The sequence below is a fragment of the Gasterosteus aculeatus genome, chromosome 18 (genome assembly GCF_964276395.1).
Source record: "Gasterosteus aculeatus chromosome 18, fGasAcu3.hap1.1, whole genome shotgun sequence".
In the NCBI taxonomy this organism is placed as follows: Eukaryota; Metazoa; Chordata; class Actinopteri; order Perciformes; family Gasterosteidae; genus Gasterosteus; species Gasterosteus aculeatus.
This window is the reverse complement of record NC_135706.1, coordinates 12,551,273-12,572,754: the sequence shown is the minus strand read 5'-3', so window position 1 is coordinate 12,572,754 and position 21,482 is coordinate 12,551,273. Positions and strand designations below refer to the sequence as shown.

Sequence of the window (21,482 nt, the reverse complement as noted above, 5' to 3'; positions counted from 1 at the left end):
TAGATAACTAACCACTATGTGGCAGCAGAGGTTTTCCTGCTATAATCCCGTTTTGAGGTTTTAGAACTGACTTGAAATTTGACTTGATTCCTTGTAATAGTCTAGACTTTTTATACTAGGCATGATTATTTTATTTACAATGAATAATAAAAGCAAAAACCGGTTGACTAATTGCCCTGGTTTATTGTTCCCATACAGATATACAGACTTACCAGTGATAGAAAGTCAACGTTTCAGACAAACTGTGACTAATAATCTTATTGATTGACTGCGTTATTAGAGAGTGACGGGGACGTATTGTTTCGTGTTCGGGGAGGGCAGCACAGCACAAATTATAATTAAATGCAGAAAAAGGAGCGCTGAAAATTGTTAACAAACAATGGCAGATGCTGTAATCTTTGGAGGAGAATGAAACCAAAGTACAGAATTATTGCCACAGAAAATAAAACACAGAAGTTAGTTTCATTAAGTCGCGAGACATTATAAAACTGATGTGGTAACAGGAGAACGAATACAGGAACATAACACGTTTAAACTATAGAGGTAATTAGATGTTGTGATTTTTTATTATGGTAAACTGCTACCAGCAAGAATTTAAAGCAAATAAAATGTTATGAGGTGATAAAAAAGTCATGCAGCAGAATAGGACGTCAAACATCATTTTTCACGTCCCATTTTTTTACGTCTTGAAGCCCAAAAATAAAAAATGAAGTATGCAAATCGAGGCTGCAGTGTGGTGATTGGTGCAAAGTGTTTGCAGGTGGGGGGGGGCTACATGGGCCCAAATCTAGAGTCCCAGTAACCCGAGAGCGTGTCAGGCGGGAGACGCAACCCGAGGGAGGGAGCAGAGCGATGTGTGTGTGTGTGTGTGTGTGTGTGTGTGTGTGATGTGAGCCTGACAGAGAAAAAAACAAGGCACTTAAAAGGGGTGTGTGTTGGGGGGGGAGGACTTGAAAGCGTGAGGAGGGAGTTCCCAAAGTTTTCAGGAGGGCGGCACACATGGTGCTTTGGAATCCCTTCAGCCTCATGAAAATAAGCTGGCACGCACGACGCAGTTCAGGTTCATTCCCTTCGGCTCACACATGTGCAAATGTCTCATGAGCAGAGGCGTCCCTCGCGTTGACCCGCCGCTCTGAGGTCTCACTGAGGTGGACTTTTTGACCTGGAGGGACGAGGAGAGAGGAGAAGACAAAGAGTGGAGAAGAACGACTCCTTCTACAAGTGGGCGAGGAAGAATGGGATAGAAACATCAGAGAGGTAAAAAAACAAAAGTTCCCTTTGAGGAGATGGACTGAGGGGACAGAGAGGGGACGAAACATCTGGCCGGACATGGCCAGAGAGCGTCTCACCCGTGGACTTCTGCTGCGTTTGGGTGTTCTGCTCACGGCTGTGTGCGTGTGCGTGCATGTGTACCTGGACACCGGTTGGCGAGGAGCGCCTGGCCCCTCGGGACGTCCCACCCGGTCCGGTCAGAACCGGGGCCAACCGAGCAGAACCCAACTAGAAGCGGAGGAGCGGGACAGGAGCGTCAAGAGGAGAATCTCTTACGTCCGAACACTGAAGAAGGACAGCCGAGCCGGGAGGAGGGACGGAGACAGAGGGGAGCCCGCAGCTCGCCGCCGCCCGCACAGCAAGGTACGTTCTGGTGACCCGGTGGACTTCGGCGTTCTGGGTTTGCTGCGATTAAGATTCTTGTGAGGTTATCTGATCCCGGATCAGTGTGGCAGAACGCAGGAGGCGGCTTAAAGCTCAGTAATCCCGAGAGGGTCGATGAATGAAAAACAGGCAGCACAATGATGCACTTTGCTCCGGATGCAGAGTTTGTCACGGACGCTTTTTAAAAAGTTGCAGGTTTAAAGCCAAAATACAAATGAAACCAAGGAGACCATCTACACAGAGTCAAGTCTAACAAAGAGCCGTTCACATGCAATAAGTGTTGGAGCAAACCCAGCTATGCACTTATACGACACGATAGGGGCTTGACCCTTGACCTGTGAGAAGTGTGTTGAAGCAACGTTCTGACTAAACACCCACTTTCTTTGTCAATTCATGCTTTTGATTTATTATTTATTGAGTTTATCATTTGATCTTTCTCTTCATCCATTTCCCTTTTGTTCCATTTTACTCCAACCCTCCTTCACACACACACACACACACACACACACACACACACACACATGCACGTGAGAATCTGTCTTTCATTGACATCCTTCTCGCCTCTACTGACTCTTCTCTCTGTTCCTTTGGGCAACAAATGCTTGTCTTTAAATCTTTAATGACTTTTTTTTTTTTTAAATCACTGCGAGGCTATTATGCCACATCGAGGGATGGGCACTTGTGTGCCATCAATATTACATACCACCATATGCTCCACACAAACTTTGCCCTGGAGGGGCCCTGGTGAAATTTCTGTCATATCCTGCAGCCGATTAACTCGCTTTCCGTCTCTCATTCTGCATTCACCCCTTTCTCGCTATTTCTTGCTTTAATCAAAATCCCTGTTGCTTTTTTTCTCTCGCTAGGTCACGTTACCTCGTCCCCAATCTTCATGCTCTCATCTTCCTTCTGTGTCAATTTGAATCTTTAGCCCTGCCTTACACTTGTAAGCCAATGTTTCTCCTCCTGTCTCTTTCCTGGGTGCTCAGTAGCTCACAGCCAGCTCTCTCCTCTCGGTAAGACATTATTCAGGAAATAGCGGGATGGAAAGTGGGACGTTTCTTTTGCAAGGAAGATGAGGACAGTGACCTTGATGAATACCAATGGAGATCTTCAAGACGACAATCCTAGAGAAGCTCAGTGGTGAAAAAATAACCTTTAGGCCTGGAAATATCTTTAAAAGGCTGGATGCATGAAACGAATATATGCACACATTGCTTCCAGAATGTATAAATGAGCTTGATTGGAATAATGAGAGTCTGCAGGTCCCAGACACGATGCTGCCTTTGAAAAGGGATTTTATCAGTTTAGGCCCAAACGGATCAAACAGTTTGAAACACAAGATCCTTCACTTGTAGTTCTTGATGATGTGCAGGTTAACCACAGTGTGCCTGCTTTTTCTCTCAACAGATTGTGGAAAGATCTAAGTGTTACTTTGCGGCACACCATGAACAGAAATTGTTAGCCGCATCTCACTATTATCTATTTATGTTGCAACACTTTGCTCATATATCTCCGATTGTGTTTGACATTTGTTCTTCTTCCGACCAGTGAGGGATCATGTGGATAAATAGTTGAATGTCAACATGGTGTAACGAGGAGGATTTCTGTGCAAATTTTCATTATTAAGACCCCAATTATATCAAGACAATATATCAAGAAAAGAATATGAATAGTCGGTTTGGGCAAGTTTTCCAACTAAAGTGGAACTTTAGAGAGGTGCCGCAAAAATGTAAACACAACAAACCACGGGAAAATAAATGGAAGACTAAACGCTAAAACACATGCAAAAAATATGAAAGTACTACTGAGTTTCAGATCATATTTATGTTCTTGTAAACAGCAGCTGACAGAATAATCTCATGGTCAATTTAGTAGATGTATCAGAGCTTTTCATCGCAGCAGACGAATGTTTGAATATTTCATTGCTTACTGAGCACTTTAAAGACCTCTTATCTCTCTTTAAATTGTTTGCTCATTGATTCAAGGTCTATAAATTAGCAGTGCTAACACATTAAGCAGAGCACAAGTTATTTTTTACTTAAGAAAAGGGAGATGAAAGGACTGCTTTAGTAATAACCATTAAATGAAATCTAATCTCTTAGCAGTCAAGCATCACACACACACACACACATCCTCTTTAATCATTTACCTCACGCACTCATTCTCCCCCACTAAGGTTGAAGTTAGACAAAGACGTGAATTGTGTTGCTCCAAACGACAGCAGCAGCGCTGACGAAGGGAGGGGAAGAGAGAAGAGCAGCGGCCTGATGACTCAGCCTCCGGACTTTAACACAGTAATAAACACACTGCTGCCGCTGAGTCACAGTGAGGCACTCCGAGCAATTTCTCTCTCTCCTGCTGAAAAAACAACAACAAAAAAACGACTAAAAGCTTCAGAGTAGCTTAAAAACGTCGCCGGAAGTCACTAGATACGCTGCTTTGCATGACCATGCTCTCCCTCTGCTATCGGTGCAAGGGTTGCATAAGAGAAGCAAGTGCTAGAGATGTATGTTCTGAATCATTCTACAAATCTGTATCTATAATGACCACATTAGGCCGGCAGAGTTGACTCCTCTATGGACATATTTGTTGGCTTGAAGAATTCCACCAGAAAAATCTGGAAGATTAGAAATATTAATGGAACACATAATAAATGGTACGATATATCATTTTTTGTCTCGTCAAAGGAAAGCCATTGGTGGATAATCGTCTCCATCACGGAGATGGATGACAGATTACATGCCCTGCAGGTCAGGGCAACTTGAATTGTTATTAGTAATTGTTGCCTGAAGCCCAAAAAATCCCTTAAATTCCCTCAATCATTACATTACATGTCATTTAGCTGACGCTTTTATCCAAAGCGACTTACAATAAGTGCATTCAACCATTCCATCAAATGAAAGCAACACACACTTTTCTAAATTTGAATGCAAATGCTTTAATAATCGCAAACTGTGACTTTCGTTGCATCTTCGTCCCTGCCTGCTCGCCACAGCGTCCCATAATCACCTGTGACGGTTCTGCCAATCTGTGGTTCTACAGGAATTCTGTCCTGAACTCACACACGGCTTTCTCCCCGATGGGCCGGCTGTCATTCACATGTCGCACACACTCAACATCAAAGCCCACAGGCTTCACAACAGACATCCCACCAGGCCGCCCGGGCAGCTTTAGAAGGGTTTTCAACATGAAGCACCGAGGCGGCCCGTGGAAAAGACCATCCAGTGACGAAGGTGCAACGTCATGCAGTCCTGATCTTTTTTTTATCCTTTTTCCCCCTTTCAAATGAAAGCAGAGGAGGAGAATCAAAATAAACACAGCTACGCCCTTCGAGAATCCCTTGATCGTTACTCTCTTTGGATAAATCAGAACAGCGTTGATTGATTTTTTTTAATTAAATGGGAAGCGAGTTAATCTATAAACAAGGCGAGTCTTAATTAATTTGTTTCAAATAAGCATCGCCGTGATTCCAATTGAATTCTCTGATTAGTCCGTTGTTGGGGGGTTGAAAGCGCCACTTGTCTGAACAAAAGACACACAGCCAGTCTGTATTCGGCCCCCAGTGGGACTCGTTGACCGTGGCCATTTCTTGCAAAGCTGGAGGACCTGAGCTCCACGGAGGGAGAAGAATCTGAAGGTTGCCGTCTGTAATCCCAAAGGTCCGTTCTCAGGCTTTTTTAACCTCTGGCTGGGCGATTTGGGGAACCGCTCAGTCGCAATAAATCAAGGGCCTGGAATCGGACGTGTCGCATGTGTCACACTCAACTTCGTGTTCAAGGGACGAAGATATCATCCGTCACAAACAGCACCTTTAAAATGATTGATTTTACTTCGGAAGTAAAAATGCTTAGAAGCAAAAACATGCGTATGTTGTCATTGAAGCTGTCACTCATTTGTGTATATATATTAAATATATTACTTATTACCCAAATGGAACAGTGTCAAACTGGTGCTTTAAGGTTATCAACGCCACACGTCGCAAAATTTACACAATCGTATGATCAAAGGCACCTTAAAAGCAGCCAACATTTACAAGGAAATATACACGCTTAGAAATTCAAGCCCTTTTTTTCAACGTTTTTGGATCGTTATATAACGACAGCAGCATTGCATCAGCCCTTTATGCGCACGTCGGCTCCCCTGGAGGAGTGAACCGCACAGGCAACCCGCTTCGCTTGCACAATCCCAGATTAGCAATCGAGTCTAACTAAAGAAAACACGCCGGCCTGGAACCGTAGCCGAGTTATGAAGTGGGGGGGGAAAGCACAAAGAGACCTTTCAGATAATGAATCGACCCTTCTTGGCAAAATTACATTGGAATTACTATTTAACTGCCTTTCGGTATTGTTTACATGCTGTTTAAAGAAGATAAACGGCATGTGGAACTTTTATTTTGTCATAATTAGGAGCGTTATAGAACCGAAAACGATCCCCGTTTGTTAGAACCAGGCTGAGCAAAAAACAAGTCTGAGACCTGAAAGCATCTGATGTCTCCTCTTAAATAAAGATCCATACGAGCCCTGCGTAAGACGAGAAGACCCAAACCACATGTTCCAGATGTGGGAGCAGAAGCCACTTAACGCCCCCCCAAATGTCGACTGAGCAAACAGTGTGCCCGCTGTGTCGGACAAAGACTCCCACTGAAGAGGGAAAAGTCAGTGTCAAACTGTCAGGAGTCTCACAATGCTCCCCTCAGACACCGGACGCCCCGTCCGGAACATTCCGCAAAGTCCTCCGGCTCCCTTCCAGCTGATATGAATGAGTGAATTGACCTCCGAAGTCGCTCGCTCCGCTTCACACACGCCCCCACGCCCACCATGAATACCTGCACCTCGCCAACGTGACCGGAGAGCCAGTCGCAGTGAATCCATTACAGGGGCGTGTGACGAGCACCTCAACCACATGGGCCCGATTACCAAGACTGTGACGAGGCATGAACAGCACCCTGGCTGTATCTTCCAATTCATCACCATTTTCATACTCTGTCCAAGAAGCAAACAAATTGGCAGGAGGAGTGAAATGACGAAGGTTTTCCTGCTGCGTCGGAGGAAATGAATGTCGTATGGTGCTCAGCGGGCTCTTTCTGCTCCGCTCAAATAGATATCAAACACAGATTGCATGTCTGGGAGACCTTCCAGGAGGACGTGCGCACGTGTATGTGACTCACACACGCATGCAGGTTTTAACCACAAAGCTGCTAACAATGAGCCCCCATCCGTCTGTTGAGATGAAGCTGTGCGTCGATGACCTTTGCTCCCAGTTGCATACGTGCAACCATTTCAATCTGGGTTGTAATAGAGCATCATGAATAGGCCTTTGAGAATGCACGTATGAGTGAGATTGCCTTGATGTGAACGTTAACAGTGTTGTGACAGGACAGTGTTGCCAGGGCAACCCGTCGATCGTATGGATTTGCCGGATCCACAGCTTTCACAACTGATGCCGGTTGACTCCCAGTGAATAATTCTAATGGATAACAGACGGCCGGCGCTGCTGACCTTGTTCTCTGTACAGGCAGCTGTCGCCAATCTGCATTTTTTTATTCTGCTACTGAGCGATAGACGAGCCTCGTGTCCAGTCACGTGATTATTGTTTTTCGGACATGTTAGTATGGATGGAAATCGTTTTTTTTTTAAAACAGGGTTTAAAATGTTCGTACTCTTTCCTTTTGTGCAACCACTATTGATGAACTTCTGTTTTGTGTAACTCATAGATCAGGAGGTTAAGGCACTGATATGCCTTTTCTTTGTTCAGCAAAATCTATTGAAGATTTCGGTAAGGACGCACCTGCAATAGGAAGAATGCAAGATGGTGTCAGGTAGGCGGTGGCCTGAAAAGTGCTGAGTGACAATGGGCCTCTGCAGGCCTTCCATCAGATACGATTCACAACCGTGGGCAGATAGTGCTGCTGCAGAGTTTAGTTCAGCATGAGGAATGAGAGTGTTTGTGTGTGTGTGTGTGTGTGTGTGCGTGTGTGTGCACGCATTAATGCAACGCCTCAATTTGAAATAATAGTCAGAGGTTAATTCAACTTTACAATCAACTAGGAATGTTGTAGTTTTCTCTCTCTCTCTCTCTCTTTCTGGTTGATTCATGCCAGACGTGGGTTTGTCAGGTGCCTTTGAGGCTGAGACTAAACTCGTCTGAGATCAATGCCTTCATTAAAAAAGATCAGCGTAATCCTCCGCTTTAATTCCGCTGCAGCCTCCCCGATCGGCCGGCGAGCCGGACCTGCCGGAGGAATAACGGTGACGCGGCACGAAACCCAGACAGATGGGTCTGATCCGACTGCCAGTCTACCAGATTAGTCAGAATGAGAGAGCTCAGTGTGGCTGATTCTTTGTGATTCTCCTGTTTACCGTCACACAGTCATGCTGTCAGTATCAAGCCTTTTAATATACGTTTTCTATCACGCTCCTGTTATAACGATTCTCAATGTTTGATGAACACCTGATAATATGCTTCCCTGAGACCTGAGTTCTAAATACCAGCAGGTGGATGATGGGGATTGACACGTTGCACGTAACCACTAAATCAAACCTGGGAGATCTCTTTTGCTTTGTAAACTTTGTATCTGTCTTGTGTTGTTATCAATTCTCACTTGATTAACTCACAATAAACATCTCAGCTCCCCTCTGAACGCTACGATAATCCCAAAATGAGCACATCTAAAACCTTAAAATCTATAAATACATAGAAGTATACGAATGATTTCTGGTTGATGAAATGTGTGTGATCTCATGTCAATATAAATGATCAACTACACACAACCCCCCCCAAAAATAACATTATGTAATAGAGAAGAGAAATGTAATGAATGAAGTATCAATATAATTATTTGAGTAATGAGTAGAATTAATTTCCTGATGGACAAATACTGGGAAATCGCATCGTATTGTGCTTTTTAATATGATGGCGTTTTGTTTTAAAAGCAATGCAACTCTTCACTTTGTGTTGAATCTTACATTAAAGCAAAGTGAGTGTCACAGCGAAAGAAAAAACACTTTCTCCTTGAAATGGATTAGCGGGGTCCCCATGGAGCACACATCTGATGAGGTCTCACCCACTCCGTTAAACCAGAGGGAGGCTAATGTCAATCAGCCGCCTGCCGTTTTTTATTAAACCACAACTTCCCCGCCTGCCCGCTTGTCCGGCTCGTCTTGACCTTCATCTGGCACAGACGTACACTGTTCAGTTTTTACCCGAGCTGTCGGGAAAAATGCAGCCTGTCAAAGAGCATCAGCTCGTCAAAGAGCATCAGCTCGTCCTCGAGACGATCCACGGTGTTAAAACAACATTTCCCTCACCGCCGAACCGAAAAGCTCTGACCTCTTGACTTCACGGCCCGGTGGTTTGTCCCGGGATCATTTGCACTAATGGCAAAAAAAACAACAACTAAAAGAGCAGCAGGTCCGACGCCGTGGCAGCCGGCCTGCAGAACTGCAACAAGAAGCAGCTCACCTGTGCTTCACTCCTCCTCCGTGACAATTGACAATTCGTTTTTTATTCTTGGTGTAAATCCATAGAACTCCACTTGTTCCTTCACAAGGAGGCTAATTTCCCTCCCCTTCTACTTCCCCTCTTCTCACCCTCCCTCCTTGTTCTGCAGACCGTCCTCTCTTGTTTCAGTCATCCACCCTCTTCTGCCCAGTGGGGCCGGGGGGGTCATTCACGCTTGGCCTGGCATAAAACGGGGGGGTCAAGTTTTTCAGAAAGAAAAAAAAAACTACTTCGACTTCATACAAATTCATACGTGTTTTACTTCCAGCTGCTTCCGGTACTTAAACTTTGCTCTTCTCTCAAACTTACACATCAACTTGCACACTTTCAGGTGCAGGCGCGAACGCCTTTCCTTCAGAACGCCTTCTCTAATCATTTTCATTGTCAATCCATCCATTCATGTCAAGGCAATTACCTGAAATGCTTCTGCTGCGAGGTTGTTATATTTAATGTCACGGGATTATGGGCTTGACAGCAGAGGCCCGGCCCTTGTGAGTGATGTTCTCTGTGTTTGTTATTAACCCTGCTTACCTTTGCAGTGCCTGAGGCGCTGATGACTTGTTGCTTGACTGAACGCGGGGGGCTTTTGCGCTAATCTCATCACTTAGCAGGGATGATTCGGCAGTTTGTAGGGGCTTATAGAAACGTTATATTCGCACGAAGACACACACAAAATATCTATATTGGACCTCAGTTTAATTAAGCGCATTGAGCGAAAAAGAAAGTTTTCGTTAGCGCTGCTTTCCACTCACAACTTTGAACTAGAAACCTTGGATTCCAATGTTTACATTCCTTCTCTGCCATGATTTTCAATGAGGATGTGGGTGCACGTGAGCAACACTCTAAAGTGTGGAGGAATTGTCTAGACATGCTACTTACTCGACTTTACGTTTGAGATCTCTGCTGTGTGGCAGAGGGTCAAAGTCTGCGGCCTGTTTCTGCAACCCTCAAATGAGGAAAATCCAACCACAGAAAACTGTTGAATTTCACACAGAGAGCAGAAGGAATGAGAAGCAGCGTGTGCCAGCAAGAGTAGAAAAGACAGAATGGGAAATCAGGAATGCCTCGATTAAAGCCCAAACAAGCTTTCAGATGTTTTGACACGCCACAAATCGATTGAAGGCTCAATGCCAAGCAGTAAATACTGTTCCCGTGGATCCAACACTGCAGGCATTAAAGGGACAGACGATTCTGTCGACACAGATGATGCTCTCTTAGAAAATGCATAAGCCGATTTGCTGCGAGGGTGCATGTCCATATTCTGTCATGCTGGATGAATGAGTTTCTGAGAGTTCACAAGAGTTGGGTAGTTCAAGTTCAAATTAGGAAAACAAAGCCCCCTCATTGAAAATGAATTAGTAGATATTCCGCGCATGCGCTGCAGATTCATGACGTGTTTATGTTGAAGTACATTCAGATGTTTTGTCAACATGTTTTATCATATTTACAGTACGTGAGAATGTGCTTCATTATAAGGCAAGCGACATAAATGAACTGTGAGAGCGATTAGCTGTGTACTTCAAATATAGAATCACACAAAGCTACTTCTGTTGAAATGAACAGGGTGACTGAAAAGCAAAGCGGCTGAGCAAACAAAAACCTAAACTAACGGGCATGACTGTGAGGAGGAGGAGAGAGAAATAGGCCATGGAAATATGGGTGCGAAAGATTATTTTCCCAAACAGACCTGTTGTCCCCGTAGCGATCTATACACAGATTGCTCACCACATGTGCACACAGCATCCAACAAATACAAACGTCATCTGTTTTGCTAAGCCCAAAAAATGATCTGTTCAAAACCACGGAAATATCTGAAACTGCAGTGCCCAAAAAGCACAGACGACGGCAGGAGCATCCCAAGCAGGGCCGCACTGTATCCTGAGGAGAGCTTGTACATGAGCTGCTGATGAAATCGGTCCGTGTGTTTGTCCCAAGAACTTATTGTGCAATCAGAAACCACTCTGTTACACCCCTGTAAGGGCAGATAGAAAGCCACGAAGCAGGCAAGATGACGCTGGCTTCTCGGGGGCCTCTTTTTTTTTGTTCTCTCTCCATCTCACTGACTCCACTTTAATCATAAACAGACACATTCCTGTAGAAGGGAAGCAGAGCGCCGCCGTGTTTCAGGAATGCGATCGCACAGCAGCGCTGAGCTGCAGTGTGAAGCAGTGAGTCTCATTTTTCCACCACGAAACACTTTCCTTCCCCGCGTACCTTGCAGCGCAGAACGCGTGAGAATAAATGGGGCCGCCATTTTCACCTGAAACAACAATAGAAATCAACTTGACACTAACACACTCAAGTGAGCACATTGTGACCCAGTTCCATCAGTGTACAAATAACGCTCTGTTTGTTGTTATCCGTGCACTGGATTTCCTTGAGTGGCCTACTTTGATTTTTATTCATTTCCTTCTTTTTTTGGTTTGTTAATAACGTGTGTGTGTGTGTGTGTGTGTGTGTGTGTGTGTGCTCCGCTGCAGACTCCTCGGTGGCACATCGACCTGGAGCCCTGGGCCGCTGAGAGCCATTCTCTGGAGGAAGAAGCCAAAAGGTTCCTCAACTACATCACAACACGTCAAGTGAGTCATCATTGCTTACATTCTGGTTAAAGGCTCAGGTTGACGGGGAAATAAGTGTATTTCTTACTACTGCTGAATGCCCAAATAAAGTACATCAAATAAGGAAAGTGGAAAAGATTTTCATGGTAGATTATTAAGACGAAACAGCGTTATGAGTGTGAAACAGAAAACGTTTTTTTTTGGCTGGTTTCAACACAATCTGTCTTTACAGGGTTAAAAAAAAAGTGTTTTTCGTCCCTGCTGTTGTGTTTTTTATTTGCGCCGCTGTTAATGTGGTGTCATTTTTGCTTTTCTATATTTTTTTTATTTGGCTGTACTCTGACATCTTAAAGCGTTCACTGCTTTAACTTAAGGACCAAATATTAATGTAACACTGTAATTTAAAGAAAGATATTCAGATTATTTGAGGGGCTTTTGTTATGTCAAAGGGCGCCTGTCTAGACGCCTCTTACACATTCAGCTCAGTCGCCTCGCTCGACGGCACACACACACATAACTCATTACTCCATTGATTACCATACAGATGAAACTCTGAGCCCGTCTAATCAATGAGGTGTTGTGGTTTGTTAGTTAGCTTACGCCAGTATTACATTACTACAAATCGATTAAGATGTTCAGCATCATCATTTGAGTAAAAGCCTGCGATTCGGTGCCCTTGTCTCTGTCGTGAAGGTAAAGCAAAAGACGCAGCTTTCGCTTTACAAAACACAGAAGGACGTTTTGTGGCTCACATGTGGTGCTGTGTTGTTATTGTAAAGAGGGGATGAATAAGTCAACTTATCTTTCTCCCTCGCATAATATAACGAGAACACGGAGTACCGCGCTCCAAATGACTAAGGAAGCGTTCTCTATCTTCCACAGCAGACATTCAGCTCATAATGAATTAGCCCTGGGGTGTGTGTGTGTGTGTGTGTGTGTGTGTGTGTGCGTGTGTGTGTGTGTGTGTGTGTGAGAGGACGAGACAAAAGGATTGTTTGACGCCGTTGAAGCAAGCTGTCCGTCATACACACTGACAGGAACGGGTGGAGTTGGGGGGGTGGGGGGGTGGGTGGAGGGGGCGTAGCAGCATCCTCAGCTGTAATGCTGGCTGACTGGGTGCCTGGTGGAGCTGTTACTCTGAGAGACGGCCTGCGACACAATGGCCAATCAGGAGTGAGGACGTAAGGGCTCCTCCTTAGAGGAGGATGAGGAGCGGACGTCTAAAAGCGGGAGTTGGAGCAGCGTTGGCTCTGCTTCCAATTGCGAGGAGCCCTTCGGATACGGACGCCGCTTCCTCTGGAGGTTTTCCAGGGTCGTCCGAATGACAGGAGACCTCCCACGAGGAGCCCAAACACATCGCTTTCTCCTAGGAACATCTGGACTACCTCGGTTAGCCAGAGCACGGTACAGACGATGCCTAAGAGGTTCTTTTGAAGCTGAGAAAAAAAAAGTCGAACTCACTTCACAAGGGAATCTAAACATGCACAAAAATAAGATCCGTATGTCAGTTTTTAAGCTAACAACAGATGTGGGTTTGTAAGAGGCCGGCATGCAGTGCTAATTGCTCCCTGGCAACAGAATTCATCTGGAAAGCACTCTCACCGTTCCTGAATAAGAACGGTGTGCAGGAAGAACCGTAGATTTACATTTCATGTCTGCAAACTGACTCGGCCAGAGACAGAGCTCAAGGAAATGAAACATCAAACATTCGACTTGTGAAGCTGCACACAGACACACAATCAACACGCAGACATGTGTGCACATTTTGCCTGTGTGTATATAAATGTTTGTGCAAGGGGCCTTTTTGACCAAAACATACCCATACAAACACGGACTCGCCGCTGGTGCTGAGGCTGTGCGCCATGATGAATACCACTGAGGCCGGACACACGCCCAGACCCAGGGTCACATTCAGTAGCCGCCTCCAGTGATTTATAGCACTCGTGTTAGGTCACAGTACTCACAGTCTGAGTCAGGGAACGACATAACAACGTTGAAGAGACGGTCCAGTCGTCCATATCGAAATTGTCTGTTACAACATTTTCACTTGTGCGTTCAGGTGTCGTGCGGGTCGTTTGCCGGTGAGGAAGCGGCTCCGGAGGGGACCAAAGGAGCCTGGGCTGCATGTCTGGACCCCAAGTACAGCCTGACCCGCAGAATACACAGCAAACACTGCAGGGTGTACTCTTTTGGGTGCGTACGGACAAACACGCACAACACGCACGCCGACATGAACCCGGGAACGTTTCGCCACCAAATGTCAAATTTTGAACGTTGTGTACGTAAGCTTCGAGACGAGCCGTCATGCGTCTGTAGAGCGGTGGGATTGTTACCGTCGTTCAGTTGTCTGCAGAGCATCTGGTGCTGTGACAGCCTGTGATATATATCGAGTGGCCGTGTCAACTATGAGTATATTCAAAAGGAGAAATTATTTTGAATCACTTTTCCTTGAATAAAAAAGGGCTATTTTTCACACATTAGAAGAGAAATATCTGTCTCCCTGTTGGCCTTGTCTTTTAATGACTTCCAATTTCATCTGTCCTTGCCTGACAAAGTGGAAATATCACTTATTTTCGCCACGTAACACTTAGGTTTCTCTTTCTTTCTTTTTTTCTTTTTTGTAAAAAACACCACAGGAGGAAAGATAATCCTCTGTACTGCCGCCTCAAACGTCACGTGCACTCCACCTCTGCTTCCTTTCCTTGGGCAGCATGTAATCTTAAATGGAGTCAGCGCGGGCCAGCGAGGTATTTGACCTTGTTAAGATTGGCGAGTCAATCACTCCGTGTTGGCTTTGCCGAGTCGGGCCTCCACTTTGCTGAGGCGCTGCCAGGTTTTTCTGCAGGAGATAGGGAGGTTATTCATTTGACCGTTGAGAGACGGCACAGGTGTGCTGGCACCCGAGGCATACATGGGGGGGGGTGCTGTTTAAGACTACATGCCTCTCTATGGTGGAGGTTAAGGGTCAAATGGAGGCTTTGGAGAAAAAATCTGATATCCTCTGGCTTCTCGTCCGTAAGAGCCACGTCACTAGTTTTCCTTCTCAGATAAATAGACTGATCCCTCAATACCTCCAAAAGGGATTCAATTCACACACAGTGGACCTAAAACATGAAATTCCATAGAAAACAGAGACTTCAGAAGTCCCTGGAGCCCAGTTGGAATATCAGTTTAACTGCTCTAAAAAGTTTCACTTTTCTTGGCACATCAGTCGATCTTCTCCTTGCCATGTCGCTTATATGACCTAGATTCATAGTACCGTACATGCACACACACACACACACACACACGCGCGCAGACACTCATTAATCCATGCCAGGTGTGCAGAGTATCCTGAGCTCGGGACTCAGGAGACTTGTGCACTGCTGCACAGGAGACTCACAAAGCCACTGCCGCACATATCACTGGCTTTATGCAAATGTCAAGTAGAATTGTGGGCGTGCATTGGGAGGACTGAGTACATACACATACAGTGTATGCGTGTACACACATATTTTGTGTGGTTTTGCTGTCCACCTTTCACCTCTCGTACTCTACATCAACTCCCTCAGCCTCCTCCTCCTTCTCCCTCCTCCTCTTTTTCGATCGCACATTATTTTCCCTATTTTGAAGCGCAAGATCAGATGCTCACTTTAATAAAAGATGGTCGGAGACGATGAATCATACGTTGCCGTTACATAACAACCCAGAACACTCTTGAATTGGATGAATTGCCCCCTTGTGAAAAATGGGGAAATAATGATCGTCATTAGTTCTGGCTGGAGTGATTAATAATTATTTTTGTCAGAGTTCCAAGTCTTTATTCAGTGAGGGAGGATGTTTTTATGTCTTCAGTGTTAAAAATCTATTTATTTCTGTGGCGGCAATGGAGGATTCTGGAAATGCAAAAAAGACATTTAGACATTTAGAAGTCAATAGCTTGAACAGTGTCAAGATTTACAGTAAAACATACGCAGCAACTTTTTACCCTGCACTCAAAATGTTTTTTTTTCATTTCAGCATGACTCTGTGGCAACCAAACAGGGGAAATAAAGCACATGTGATTAAAACCAATAATAATAAGTGTATGACACATGAGACAGTGCAGGAATAGCTACATTTGAAAGGACCTCCTGCCATGATTACTATTTGGAGACGCTAAAGATAACATGACCCAACTGCAAGAGAAAGACACCAGGCAGCCGATTGTTCCCCAGACCACCCGGCCCTTGCTAACCACCGTCCGGGAGGGGGGGGGCACAACATCCGGAGACTGTTGACGTTATAGTTTAGTGAGAGGACAGGCGGACTGAGGGCTCTGTTTGTCAGGTTCACAATCCATTGGGTGTTTGTCACACACACACACACACACACACACACACACCCTTCACATCTGGTTGCCATGACATTCTATTCAACCATTGGAGAGTCACTGTTAGTGTCATGAGAGGGGATACTACAGCTAGTAGACACCCATCTTTTTCAGTGCTGTCACACAGGATGGCTTCTGATGCAGCGTGAACCCCACTACGCCATGAATAATCCCCTCTGGCAGTTGTGTAAAGTGTCCCAGCAGTGATTCCTGGCTAAAACGCCCCACCAGAGACAAGGGGGAAACTCTAACGGAAGTATATGAAACATTTGGCGCAGATGTCTAGTTGCATCTCAATCGCTCCCTGTATGTGCGCATCTCTAATCTCGCTGCTGGTGGGGATTCGTGTGGAGACCCAGTGACTCATCTGTGGGAGAAATGTGTACTCCCTCTGCGGCAATCGCACAACACAGCCGTGGTAGAAATTAGACACGAGGGAACGCGGAGACAGCGACTGAAGAAAGGAGAAGTGAAGAAAATTGCAGAATTCGAGAAGGCACAGGGGGAGGGGGAGGGGGGGTGAGGAGAGAAAAGCGTGGGAAAGAGGGAGAGGGAACGTTGGGGAGGAGAAGTACGGGAAAAGTGTCCCGCTACATTGATTTACACATCAAAACGAAGTTATTTATTTCTTGTTTCTTAAATCAGTGGCAGTTTAAAATGATATTATTTATTATTTGTGCTGAGGTTTCTAACCATCAATGAATTATGACGTCGCACATTGGGCCAAGAAAACCCTTTACAGTGCTGGTCTTGTGTGGGCTGCAGGCTGGGCGCGGACGATCGATCCCTGGAGCGATCTCTGGCGCGGGCGGGATGTGAGGTCCACTGCTTCGATCCCAGCCAGAAGCAGCCTCACCTGCTGCAGGGTGAAATGTGGCTCCATCGGCTCTCCGTGGACTGGAGGGATCCGAACCCGGCCGTCGTCGCTCAGCGTCAGTACGCCAGCACCAAGAAGCTGGCCACGATCCTCAACGACTTCGGACACAGAGAGGTGAGGGGCACGGAGCGGGAGGGCCCAAAATAAACAACTGGAACCATGTTTTTTTTCTACCTGTGTAAGTGAAAGGTTTTTACATTCCAGCGCACCCCACAACTCAACGCGGCCCATCATGACTCATTTTTCCAAGTGGATAAACACGGATATGTAATTAGCTTTCCTCCTTCGAATATCGTACTGAATGTTGCGTCTTCAAACCCCTCCTGGGATTTTGTCCCACCTCATTAGATGGGGTGATTGCACACGAGATCAATCATGTACACACACCAAGCCCACTGATAGCGAGCATAATGATGAACACAGTTATAGATCCGGCCAACAGGCCGGTTTATGTGAAGAATGAGGGATCATTCGCGCGCAAAGAAGCCAAACTTCCGCGCATTGGTCATAAAAACACCGCTGAAAGTCACTCAAGGCTCATATGTTTTGTCTAAGAAAACATCATTTTCTTTTTATCTACATTTAACCAGGAGAGGTTCTGTTGAGATCAAATACAAAATTCCTTTTCATTGGAGCATCATCAAAGATTACACATTCATATAGTATTTATCGTAAGGTTATGGAATCTTGCAGAGTATTTTCCAAGGCATGAAAGTGTGTGTATAGTTTATAGTGTTTATAAAAGTGAGGTTTCCCTTTATGTGCTGTTGTTTGTGCCCTACTGGCTTCGCTGGTTTGGCCCTTTTGCTGAGCAACACGACCAGGTTAAAACTATTTACTTTCATACAAAAACGCTCTAATGAGCAGTTTTTGTCATTAAAAAAAGTCATAATTCTCCAGTTGAAAGCTCGAGTTAATAATATTTTTTCTGGAGCCAAAAGCAAAGGGTTTTATTAAGATTCTGTGACAAGATATGAAGAAATACCTGTTGGTGCGTGTATGCGTTTGTGTGGGTGGCTTTGGACAGCATCCTGCTTCATGGGTGAAAGTACATCCGCTTGTTTTAAATGCAAAGCCGCGCACACATCCGTGTAACGAGGCATTAACGCCATTAAGTCCCTAATGTGCCGGAGGAGCCGAACTGCTTCTTCTCAGAGGCTCTCGTCCAGCATCTGTGAGGGGAAAGAAAAGCAGCGGCGAAGAAGGAAGCGTCGTGCTGGAAAGGTCGAAAAATGCTACACGGATGATTCATTGCCTGAGCTCCGGTGAACAGACAAAGAATCTGTCACCGCGGTGACAAATGTCAGGCGCAGGAACTCACGTCTCAGTTATGGAAAGAAACTGATCACATTGCTACGTGCAAAATACAAAGGTATTGGTAATAGAAAGCGGTACTTTCAGAATGAATGAAATGACGTGCTGCCACATTACAGGTAGAACACAAGCACAACATGCTTCCATCTTTATTTTATTTCAACAAAAAGCAGTCACGGTAATCGTTTCATCACATACATTAACGTTAATTAAAGTCCCTGCTGGAGGTGCGAGTTAAAGCTTTGGGGATCTGCACAGCTTTCACGATTCATCTCAAATGAAACTAATTTCCTGAAACTGCTCATGAACCATGCGTAGAGGTACTTTAACAAGGTGTTTCATTTTTGGTCTCATAATTTCAACTTATTAAATTGGAGGAACTATCTTTATCTGAAGTTTAACGGTCAGCTGCACAGGAAGTAAGAACAAAATGAAAAGCACAAATCGAATACACAGTGAGTGTAGATAAAGCTTCTAAAAGAAAGTACAGAATCAACAAACCTCTCAGATGTGAAATGAAATGTCACGGCTCACTAAGGAAAACCTTAAAAAAACGCATAATACCAAAAAAGGTCAGATAAGCTGTAATATTCATCTATCTGGTTTAGAGGTAACAGTTGAATTAGTGTGGCAAGACCGATTGTTGAACAAAAGGAGACATCAAATAACGGTTTTGTTTGTTGTTTAGCTGGGATTTGCCCACCATGAAATAAACACATTTCAGACATTTATTGCCACAAACGTTGGAATTTGACTTGGTGAATTGGTGCAATATAAGAATAAAATAAGATAAAAATACACAAGCAAGAATTAACAATATGAACAGATCAGTATGTTAAAACACGTCCAAATGTAAGTCCATTTGTTGCCATGGTGAGAGAAACCACTGTTCAAGTATTTATTTATTTATTGTCTGAGAATAAATGCATTTCTTGGCGAGGAGCCATCGTCTGCTTGTTGGGAGGCTGCAAGTGCTGCATGTAACATTTCATAAAAGCAACTGCTATTGGTACGCTTGTTAATTGTGCAAATAAAATAAATGAGTTATGTAACCACCCAGATGCTAGAAGGTGATATTGATTTGTTTTGGACGAAGCCAAGCCAGCCGTTTCCATGGTTCCTGCCTTATGCTAAGCTAAGGAGCCTTGCTCGGCCTTTTGACTGGATTGGATCAGAGGCTGAGAAAAAGGAAATAATAACGACACGTACACAGAAACGCAGCATGACACATAATTAAAAAAAAGCCACCCCCTTAGAGACGAGGTTAATACATCACCTCTTGATGATGCCATGTATTTTTTTTTTTCCTCCAAGAGGTTCCTGTCCAATTAAGCAGCACATCTCGACTCGTTGGAGCTTGTAGGCCCACGGGGAGGACGGAGGACAACACGTGGACTTGTTCTGCTGCTCGTTGAGAATCTCCAGGCCTTCGCTGGGCTCCGCTAATGAGGGCTGGGAATTCTGCAGCGCCACCAAAGACATCGGTTTTAAAGGAATTTCATGGTCGTGCTGTCACAGGGCGACTGATGATGTTTTTCAGTTTAGTTTCAGATATGTGAGCGTTTCCCACAATTAAAAAAAGTCCATGGCACCATGAAATTCCTTTGGTTAGTGTCTCATGTTATCTGTAATGAAATAAGACATGACACCACATTCCCCCGGGCCTATTTCTTCTTGTAATCTAAACCTCGCCTCAGGTCTTATCGCTACTAATTTAGTGGCTGCATGATATACTAGCTGAGAAAACGCCAACTCAAACACTGGGCCTAGAAAGAATAAAAGCCTCGTCTCCAACACGACTTTTACAGACATAAAGGTCGGACAATAGACATCTTTGGCAATGCAAAAGACTTTAAGGAATGTGTATTAAACAAGTCTCCTCACATGAACCCTACGGGTGCTTTTAACATTCACCTTATTAAGCTGTAATTTGCTCTTTGCTCCACTCAATCCATCACCGACAGCGCTGGAGCAGGAACAAAGGCCAAGCTTCACTTACTCCTTTTTATCAGCTTCTGCTTTCAATAATCCCACCGAGTTTATTGTCATTCCAGTCTCATGAATCGCTCATTTATTACCTGGAACAGGAAAAACCCAAAGCCAGTGTGTTCTCCCCCTCCCCCTTTGTTCTAGGTGGATGTGCTGAAGGCAGATATGGAGAGCGCAGAATGGAAGATTTTGGAGAACCTGATCCTGGAAGGAGTCCTGGACTCGGTGGGTCAGCTGTTGTTGGAGATTCACCTTCACTGGGCGGGCTTTGAGGTGGGAGGCGATGATCCAACCGTGGTGCGCTACTGGTTCAGCCTGCTGAAGGAGCTGGAGCACGCGAACTTCCGCCTCTTCCACGTGAACAGCGACCCGGCCGCGCCTCACCTCTTCCTGCATAAGAACGTCCTGAACGCCAGCAGCGCCTACACCCTGAGCTGGGTCAACGCGGCCTGGAAGCCTTAAAGGAAGCCAGAACGGAACCAAACAGAACGCACATCCCAGCTTCTGGATCAGAGCACACGTCGTTGCGAGAGCACGGCTGTTCTTAAAACGGACTTCCCTCCTCTGGCCCGACCCTTTTCTTTTAATTCGTGCCGTTACTCAACGCCTCCTGGCCTGCAGTGACCTCAGCCGCCCGCAGGGGCGGAGTCAACGTCCTGTAGTGGCAGTGTGGTTGGCTGCAGGTCAGCTCCTTGGATCACAGGGACCTCGATCTTCATGGTCCTCTCTGAGATTGACTTTGACTTCAATAGTCTCAACTCATCAACTGAACCACAGGAAATTGATATTTAGGGGCCGGTGCATTGGAGCTGCTTATAATACGCAGCAACAATAACAGGAATAAAGTGTCACCTCTAAATTTGTTCAGTGTGTTGGTTGGATCTTAGAATGTGTGGGCGAGTGTATAGGATTCAAAAAGAAAATGTGAACTTCAATTGTCATTTCTTTTTTTGTTATAAAAACCATTGAGATCTGCAGAAAAGAGCCTTTTGTGGAACTGCGGTTTCTTTTCCCCCTCCAGTTTTCTTTGTGTTCAAATTGGCCTCACGCCACTATCTCTGTTGCACCAGACCGTCACTTTGTGAAGATGTAGGGGACTAATTCCAACCTGAGCATGTAATTAAAATGAAAATGGCTAAATATTTCAATGCCGTTTGACAGAAAAAACGAAATAAATACGATTTCTCCGATAATAAATTCGATTTTGAGTTGAACTACGGGCGTGAATACACTG

The 21,482-nt window shown here is 45.0% G+C and overlaps 1 protein-coding gene across 1 annotated transcript; it reads left to right on the top strand.

Annotated features, from left to right (window-relative positions):
• Positions 1-811: 811 nt before the first annotated feature.
• On the top strand, positions 812-21,445 carry mettl24 (methyltransferase like 24). The gene is made up of 5 exons (XM_040160379.2): positions 812-1,635; positions 11,640-11,738; positions 13,777-13,910; positions 16,834-17,059; positions 20,393-21,445. Exons 1-5 carry the CDS (start codon positions 1,330-1,332, stop codon positions 20,708-20,710), a joined length of 1,083 nt encoding a protein of 360 aa, XP_040016313.2. The 5' UTR covers positions 812-1,329; the 3' UTR covers positions 20,711-21,445.
• The last annotated feature ends 37 nt before the right edge of the window (positions 21,446-21,482 follow it).

What these genes read in the sequence shown, in the direction of transcription:
- mettl24 (XM_040160379.2), top strand. Translation starts at nt 1,330, where the DNA reads ATGGCCAGAGAGCGTCTCACCCGTGGACTTCTGCTGCGTTTGGGTGTT. An exon ending in GCCGCCGCCCGCACAGCAAG is followed by an intron (nt 1,636 to 11,639) that starts GTACGTTCTGGT and finishes GCTCCGCTGCAG; the next exon opens with ACTCCTCGGTGGCACATCGA. An exon ending in TGCAGGGTGTACTCTTTTGG is followed by an intron (nt 13,911 to 16,833) that starts GTGCGTACGGAC and finishes TGTGGGCTGCAG; the next exon opens with GCTGGGCGCGGACGATCGAT.